General features: G+C 56.8%; 1 protein-coding gene across 1 annotated transcript; it reads left to right on the forward strand.

Annotated features, from left to right (window-relative positions):
* The first annotated feature begins 2,383 nt into the window (after window positions 1–2,383).
* LOC104406539 (aquaporin-5-like) lies at window positions 2,384–5,634 on the forward strand. The gene is made up of 4 exons (XM_010015548.1): window positions 2,384–2,828; window positions 4,160–4,324; window positions 4,587–4,670; window positions 5,203–5,634. Exons 1-4 carry the CDS (start codon window positions 2,466–2,468, stop codon window positions 5,386–5,388), a joined length of 798 nt encoding a protein of 265 aa, XP_010013850.1. The 5' UTR covers window positions 2,384–2,465; the 3' UTR covers window positions 5,389–5,634.
* Window positions 5,635–8,847: the final 3,213 nt, after the last annotated feature.

Genomic DNA, 8,847 nt, shown 5'->3' on the forward strand with positions numbered 1-8,847 from the left:
AGGAATGCGCCAGTGAGGAAAGGCTAGCAAACAGCCTCGGGAAAAGAGGGGTTTGCAAGGCATGTGGTTGGAGAAACAGCCATTTCCCTTCAGGAGCCTTCCCCATCATTTGCACCCTTATTTGACTGTATCTCAGAGTCAGGAGGATTCTGCTGGGACATTATCCACCCATTGGGAACCTGGGAGAGTGTCTTTAACGCTGCCTTTGAGCTCAAGCTATGAAGTCCTGTGGCAAAGCAGCCGCCAGCAAAACGCACCCACCTCCAAGGGGGACCAGTGGTGGGCACTTTAGGAAAGGGTTTGGAGGGTGGGAACAAAGCGCGTTTGATCCAGCTGGAGCCACAGACAGGGCTGAAGGGAAGTGGCAAGTCATTACTCCGGCTGGAATGGGGCCAGGGTGTCTTGAAATACCAGCTTGCAAAACTTTCACCAAAACACACCACGGGAGCGGGTGTTTCTAGGATAACAGATCCGTCCTTTCCCTCTGCAACTGCCCCGGGAGCAGCAGCGCCGCGGAAAACCATTAGCAGGAATTAAGGCTGTAACAGATGCCGGGTCCCTCGGGATGCTCCGGGTCGGTTTGCTGAGCTCAGGACTCTGCGGAGGGCTGGAGGTGAAAGGCTCATTTCTTTCGCTGTGGAGAGGAGTCCTCCTCGGGCTGGCCCCAGGGATGTGTGCAGGGCTGGCTGCACCCAGCAGAAGGCAGCAGCGAAGGCAACTTCTTAGTGCTTTTGGGATGTAAAGAGGGATTTTAAGTGGTTTTACCCATCTCCTGCATAAAAAGATTTGCTCACCCTGTGCTGCAGTGACAGGACAAGGGACTATGGGTTCAAACTGAAACAGGGGAAGTTCAGGTTAGATGTAAGGAAGAAGCTCTTCCCTGGGAGGGTGCTGAGGCGCTGGCACAGGGTGCCCAGAGAAGCTGTGGCTGCCCCATCCCTGGCAGTGCTCAAGGCCAGGTTGGACACAGGGGCTTGGAGCAATCTGCTCTAGTGGAAGGTGTCCCTGCCCGGCGTTTAAGGCCCCCTCCACCCCAAACCATCCCACGACCCTGTGACTGCTCCTGCAGAGGCAGCCGTGGATAACCCCAGCTGGGACCTGCTGCATTAGGCACAGAGATGGCATCACTTGAGGAAGGCAAGATGCAAAGAGAGAAGGCCTTTCCCATGGCAGGGGGTTGTAACTGCATGATCTCAAGGTCCTTTCTAACCCAAACCACTCAATGATTCTGTGATTCACCCAAGCCCATTTAAAACCATAAAATCAAATCCCGGCACAAGGCTGCAAGGACCAAGAATTCACTGTTAAGTGTCACCAGACCCTTCTTCATCCCCAAACCCTCAATCTCAGTCCCCAACTGCTCCATGTGGCACAGCACCGAGAGCCTCCCCCTGCACTCCCTGCCAGCCAAGGGATGGAGGGCAACCCCACGGGAACATGGAAGGAGACATGTAACCATGGCCTGTGTCCATGCAAAGCCTGCGGCTTTACGCTGGCGTTCCCAAGAGCCAAATCACTGCCCTCATTGAGCAACAGCTTGAAAGACAAAAAGAAAAGAAAAGAAAAGGGCTCGAGCTGACAGGGGTAGGATCCACCCTCCCTGGCCACGGGCAGTGAGCACCCCCTGACTGCCAGCCCAGGCGCTGGCAAAGCCCTCGCTCAATGCTCTGCGAGGAGCAGAAAGGCAGCAGAGGGGCCACAGTCAGGTTCTGCAGCAATCAGCTGCCTTTACCCGAGCTCCACCAGCCCATTCAGCCCCATCCAGGCACCTCCAGCTTGGCTGTGTCTCCCCACATAGGCAAAGCATCCCCCAAACCCTGTCAAGCTGCAATGACAAACCACTTCTTTCCTGGGGTTGAGCTGCCTTGACAGCCTAGGACCAGCTCCAGGACCTTCACTTTCTGTCCCAACATCCTGTGTCAACTGAACACACTGGGAACGAGAAATCCTGGCTCCAGGAATGCTCCTCCAGCCCAACACCAGGAACAAGACTTTCCAGACAGAACTACAGCCCTCTCCAGCCCGCAAGCACATGGAGGAGGGGAACATGAACTACACCTCTGCTAATGAACCACCCGGAGCCTGGCGAGAGGTGCTAAGAGGGAAAAGCAGAGGAGGGAGCAGGGCTTCGTTATGCAACCGCGTTATCTAACGACCACAGAGACACCCTATAGGGGCTCTTTGTTTGCAGAGGGCAGGATAAAGAAATGCCACCAATATCTGAGTCACTGGTTCACCAAGAGGCTCTGGAGTTATTTTCAGATGGAAACTTTTCCAGTTTCACATGATAATTTGGGAGGACTGGCTAATTCCCTGGCTCCACCCACCGCCTTGTAACACAGCTCCCTGCTGCTCTTGCATATATAGATAGGTATGGCCCTACAACTGGGTGCAGACAGAAGAGCCTGGAGACAGAGGAAACCCAGACTTTCTTCTTTCCCAGCTGCCCTCTACCCACTCCCACCATGAAGAAGGAAATACTAACCCTGGCATTTGCTCGAGCTGTCTTCGTCGAGTTCCTCTCCACGCTCATCTTTGTCTTCATCGGCCTCGGCTCAGCCCTCAAGTGGCCGTCGGCCCTGCCCAGCATCCTCCAGATCTCGCTGGCGTTCGGCCTGGCCATCGGCACGTTGGTGCAGGCGTTTGGGCACATCAGCGGCGCCCACATCAACCCAGCCGTGACCATCGCCTTCTTCGTGGGGAACCAGATCTCCTTCCTCCGGACTCTCTTCTATGTGATTGCCCAACTGGTTGGGGCCATCGCTGGGGCTGGCATCCTCTATGGGGTGACACCGGTCAACACCCGTGGCAACCTGGCCATCAATGCGGTAAGTGTGCCTACCTGGAGATGGTTCACCTCACCGTTTGGGCGCCCCTTCCCTTCCGAGTGGGCAGCTTGTGGCAGTGCCAGCTCGGAGAGCCGAATCCATATGGAGGGTCCTTCTCAGTGCATTGCATAGAGGGATGGGAATGGGCTAGGAGCAAACCCTGGCACAGGCAGCAGAGGATTGACATGACAGCTTTATTGTGCGGGGTAATAAATGGCATGTTTTTTTCCCTTCTTTAATAAGTGCTTCCTTTATCCTAAGGGCCCGAGTGAGTCACCAGCACCATTGAGATGTTCTTGACTGCAGCCTTTCCACCTGGAGATTAGTGCTGGGATAGGAGCTGCGCCAGGACAGAGGCGGGAGGGCAGGGGGCAGAGCCCGCACGGGCAAGGCGCGCCCAGCAGGGGCTGGGGGGGCAGAGCCAGCAGGGTCAGTGGGAGCAGAGCCCGCTGGCAGCGGTGCACTTGGGGAGCCGGGGATGGGAGGAGGATGAAGATCAACCATGGCGAGGCAGCGAGTGGCTGCTCTTGGAGGAGGAGGGGGGACATCGGCACCCTGTGAGATAAGTGGGGATGAGAAGCTTGTCTCGAACCCTTGGGAAGAGCTGGGAAACCACTTGAAAAGGGAGCAGTGGAGCTACTGCTCCAACCACGCCAGGTCTGGAGCGCCGGGAGCAGCGCAGACACTCGGCAGAGGGTTCAGTCGCTGGGGTGAGGTGCTGCAGTGCATCTCATTCCCACATGGGCCACGTCCCAAACCAGTCAGGTTTAGCTAAAAAACATGGGTCTTGGGGCACTTTGCCCTTCCCGTGCCCAGCGGGGTCGAGTCCACCCGGCAGATCCCAGTGGGTAGCACAAAGGCGCCGGGACAACAGCCCTTCTTACCCCCATCACTACATCCTTCATCCAATGCCCCTCAGCCCCTTGGGGAGGTGCCCCACAAAGCAGAGGGCAGAAGAATCGGGATACAACAGCTTGCAAGGATCAAGGGGGAAAGAAAAGCGGGGGAAAAGGGACAAATCCATGTGGAATTTGGTGGGGAAGCGCTGAGTGCAATGGGGACAAGCAAGCGGAGAGAGACCGGAGAGTGCTGGGAAGGGGTGGCTCAAGAGAGAGGCAGATTTTGGAGCACAGAAGAGTAAGAAAGGTATTTTCTTCACTTTCAGGGAAAGGAGCAGTGGCAGCACAGCACCTTCTGCCCAAAGGCTGGGCAGGGGACCCGGGGGGGGGGCGCTTCTCGTGCACGGCTCTTTGCAAGCCCAAACCCATCAGCAAAGTGGGATTGCAGAGCCCCAGGGACGGGTAATGATTGTTGCTCTTGCTGGTTGACAGCTCAACAACAACACGACCGCTGGCCAGGCCCTGGTGGTGGAGATCATCCTCACCTTCCAGTTGGCTGCGTGCATCTTTGCATCCACGGACAACCGGCGGACCGGCGGCGTGGGCTCCCCAGCACTGTCCATCGGCCTCTCGGTAGCCCTAGGCCACTTGGTGGGGGTGAGTGTCCAGGCAGAGGGTCCTGCGAGGACAGAGCTCCCCAAAATACCCCCCTGTGGTTGGTTCCAGAGGGAGCTGCATTGGCAGAGCCAATGGGACACAGCGGGGCTCCTTCTCCATGGTGATGTGGGGGAGAGAGCATCAGGGACCACTTCAGTCCCTGCTTCTGGGAAGCTGCTTGTATCTGCTAAGCCACAGGTTAAGATGAAGAGATAAGGTTAAGGTGCTGCATCTTAACCTGGTCTCCTTCCCACACCGACAGATCTACTTCACTGGCTGCTCCATGAACCCAGCCCGGTCCTTCGGGCCCGCGGTTGTCGTGAGGAAGTTCAGCTCAGCACATTGGGTGAGCACCAGCGCTGGGACCCGGCTGGATGAGATGCAGGGCAAGGGAGAGGGCAGCGATGGCCACAGGGCTGGATGTTTCAGAGCCTGAAAGGGGGCTGGAGAACAAGGGAGGTTGTCCCACTGGGTGCATGGATGGGGAACAGGTTATCCCCATGGCATAGAGCTAGCATAACTCCCCATGCAATGGTGCACACTGAGCTAGGGCATCATCTGATGTCAGTAGAGCCCACAGAGAAGTCCAGCTTCAGCTTTCCACTCACCTAGTGAGCCTGCAAGCTCAGACCCAGCCTTGCAGAGCAGGCTTGGTGCTTCCTCTCCAGCACACCACATCTCTGCACTCATAAAGAGCTTGATGTCTTCAGCAAGCAAAGCCTGAGGGCATTTCAGCCCAGGAAGTCTACTGGGACGGGTATTTGCATCTCTCCATGGGATAAGAGATGTGGAGCAGCAAGGGATGCTGGTGTGATGGCTGGAGCTGGTGCACCACCCTCCAAGACCTGCTCTCACCCTCTTCCTTGTTTGCTTTCTAGGTGTTCTGGGTTGGACCCATCCTTGGGGCTTGCTTGGCCTCCCTGCTCTACTTCTACATCCTAGTCCCCTACTGCATGAACATGTCAGATAGGGTTGCCATTGTCAAGGGCACCTACGAGTCAGAGGAGGAGTGGGAAGAGCAGAAAGAGGAGAGGAAGAAGTCCATGGAGTTGACCCCACCCTAGGAAGAGTTGGGAAAGAACAAGCAGAAGGAGGGGAGGAAGCTCCACACATGGGCTCATGTGTGCGCCAATGAACACATCCAGCTACAGCAGACTCTTAAGCAAAAGTCTTATAACTCAAAGACCACCTGTGGCTAAGAAAGGAGGATCACAGTGTGTGTATATAACCCCTCTACACGAGTGTGAGCACTAGAACCTCTCCTAAGCTTAACTGCAGCCAGCGAAGGCGTCTCAGCCCAGGGCAGCCTCAACTGCAGCTTCGCACCCCGTGGGCTGCATCCCTGCCCTCCGCGGTGCCGGTCCTGCACCGTTGTCCGAGGCCTGAGCCCACATGTGCTGGTGCACACAGGATTTCACCCCTGCATCCGATGGCCCAGGGCATGGGAACACCATGTAAGCCCCAGCAGAGAAGAATGACCGCTTTGGGCAAGGTGGGTGCAGCCCAATCCCCCGCTTCCTCCCTGCCACAGGGCCCACGCTACTCATAGATGCTCTTTGTCATGCATTAGCTGGTGCTGGGGAGTCCTATTTATTCATGGCTGCAGAAAGAACCGTGATTTTTTGCATTTTGTGTCGAGATCTTTGTACTATAGGATATTATTTATTGTGAATAAAGGGAATTTTAAACAAGCCACGGGCACAAACCTGCACGGGCATCAGATTTTAGGAGTAAAGAACGGATGAAGCTGGGTGCAGAGACATCCCAAAGGGCAAGAGCCATTCAAAGGGCAGCTTTGGGACCCCAAATCCTGTGGGAACTGGCACTCTGAGGTGGTTTGGGAGGTGATAGTGGTGAGGATGAACTAGTGTAGGAGGTGCCTCCCAAGCAGGTCCTGGGTCCAGGGCAGCATGAAGCCCATCTGCGGGGCTGGCACGAGCAGGGAGGAGCCAGCAGCGATCCTTCACGCTCCAGTTTGACTCAGGCTTTCTGCCATTCCAGTTCTCCCACTGGTGCCCTCAAAAGCTGACCCACAACACTCCCAGCCCCTCGCTGGGTGCCAAGCCCACACCTTCACCCTGACCTCCTGCTGGAGCCCTGCTCTTCCAGTTCTGCCACCACCCTCTGCCTAAAGCACCTCGCTCCAGCCTGGCCGCGGGGACACCAGCTCCATCCTTCCCTTTGGCTTCCCAAACCCAGCCCCAAGCAGAGCTCCATCACAGCCCCTCTTCATACTGCAGACATGAAGCTTCTGCTGAGCACAGACCCCAGGGAAGATGGGAGATGCTTGTCCAGGAGCTCCCCGATGCAGATTGGTGCCCATCGGATGGGTTATGCCCCCTTTGCACGGGTCATGGGCAGCATCACCCCTATTTTAAGCAGATTTGCAACCAGGCTGAGCCTGGGTAGCAGTAGACCTTTGTCCCTCATTCTCCTTTACTGCCCCCATGCTCTAGCCCTCAACAGAAGAGGTGGGTGACCAGGAGGAGAGAAGGAGGTGGAAAAGTCCTTAGTTTGGGTCACACAGAAGTAGGGAGCTAAAAACACAGCCCTGTACCCTGCCTTAACCCTCCAACCCACCCCTCCTCAGGGGTGGGCTGAGATCTACAACCCTTCTGTGCCTCAGTTTCCCCTTTCATAAGGGGGGAGAATAATAAGCCCCTTTCTCACTGGGAAAGGGCAGCACAGTTGCACATGGAATGATGATACCCTCCAGACACAAGCCCCAGGGGAACATCAAAGCACCTCCAGACCTCAGAGACACTCCTCTCAAAGCACCCCCAGCAAAGCACGGGGCTGGGGCAGGTCAGCATCCCAAAAGCTACATCCCACAGTCTCCTTCCACCGCACCCCTGATCCCCAAGGATGCACCCAGAGGGTACATTGAGAGCAGGGAACTCTGGGCATCCCCCTCGCTTTGCCGATGTAAACCCCGTCCCTCCCGAGCATCCGGGAGTCCCGGCACAGCCCACACCCCACAGAGGGACACAGGGGCCACCAGAGCCCCCCACGGAGGGGCCAAGCCCACAGCAGCCCTCCCAGTGTGCTCGACAAGCAGAAGAAAGGCAGGCTGGGTGTGAGCCCTTCGTGGGATGAATCAGAGCATCTGCCACAGCAGCTCTGCGTCAGCACGAAGAGCAGCCAGGGCCCGGCTCGAAAGCACAGGATGGACCCAGGCAGGGCTGGAGGCAGCAGGGAGGGGGCACAAGCAATGAACCCCCTTCTCCAGTGCACAGGCAGGGGCAGACTCTCAAGCAGCGTGAGAGCAGCCTGGACGCCAGCAGCATCCTCCCGGTGCAGAGCTCTGGTGCTCGTGTCACACCTTCCCCACCCAGCTTCTTGATGGTCCACGTTCGAGTTAATCCATGGCAGAGGCTGCATTTAATCCAGCCCAAACGTGGGAGCCTGCGAGGGCTGTGAGCTCACCTCTGCCGGGGCAGGCACAGGGCAGAGCCCGGGTCACAGCTGGGGAGCCCCAGGGTCCTCCTGCCTGTTCTCACCTGCCCAGGGATGGGAACAGCAGCGCTTCCAAACACAGAACCCGGGGTCACCTTAAGCATCCGAGCCCTGTTGTGAACGGGATTGTTACTGCTGAGCACCAGCCTTCCAGAAACGGCCGTTTCACAGGGAAAACACCACCTTTATCTCAGCAGACACAAGGAGGGCTCATGGAACCCCCGGGCACTCACAGCACAGTGCACACCACCAGTCCCAGCGCCTTCTCCCTGCGACACGAGTTGCCATTCCAGCAGCAGCAGCTCAGCACACCCCGTCCCAGCCACCCACCCTCCCTATGGCTGTGTGGGTCCGGGACCCGGTGGGTTATCAGGAAGTGAATGTTGTATCACCAGTTCCTCACCCCCCCCGATTTAGAGGTACATCAGGTGAAGCTCTTACACTGCAGCACATCCTTCTTGTATGTCTGTACCATAATGAAGTGCAGTTACTCCCTAAACACACCTACGAGCAGTTGCTTTGCACCAAGAGTATTTCACAGACGAGTTCTCATTCTGGAGCATCTTTTCCATTAGCACAGTTTTAAAAGCATCCTGTTTCGTTCCAGCAGGAGGAAAACCCCAACTCTTCCCATGTTGTAGCAACCTTGAAACCTTATATCTCCTCATGCATCAAAGGGCTTTCAATCTGTTTAAGGAAGGCCTCTTTGTGTCCCTGAAACACAAGCTTCCTGGGCCATTGTAGACACAGGGGAAGGAACCAAGTGCTTGAGGAGAAACAAGACCCTGTGGCAACATCTCCATGAAACAAAGGTATTTCCAACGCGCTGCAGGTGCCTCTTTGCTTCAGCCCCTTGCAAAGGGTCAGCCCAGCTCCCTCCATCCCTCTGAGCAAGAGGGGGTAACACTGCACACGCTGGGGCAAGGGGAGGCGCAAAGAAGCCACCCTGTCGATGTTCTCCCTCCGTGCGCAGCTCGCTGCGAGGTGCGGGAAGCTCTCGAGGTGCTTCCCGTGCACCATCCAGGGCAGAGCTGCTGCCGGCGCAGGAGCAGCCCCAGCACGGAGGC

Source organism: Nestor notabilis, unplaced genomic scaffold, assembly GCF_000696875.1.
Source record: "Nestor notabilis isolate BGI_N333 unplaced genomic scaffold, ASM69687v1 scaffold10065, whole genome shotgun sequence".
NCBI classification, from domain to species: Eukaryota; Metazoa; Chordata; class Aves; order Psittaciformes; family Psittacidae; genus Nestor; species Nestor notabilis.

Excerpts from the sequence above, each read along its gene's own strand:
- LOC104406539 (XM_010015548.1), top strand. The coding sequence starts at position 2,466 with ATGAAGAAGGAAATACTAACCCTGGCATTTGCTCGAGCTGTCTTCGTC. Across the intron at positions 4,325-4,586 it reads CCCTAGGCCACTTGGTGGGG|ATCTACTTCACTGGCTGCTC; the intron begins GTGAGTGTCCAG and ends CCACACCGACAG. Across the intron at positions 4,671-5,202 it reads AGTTCAGCTCAGCACATTGG|GTGTTCTGGGTTGGACCCAT; the intron begins GTGAGCACCAGC and ends TTTGCTTTCTAG.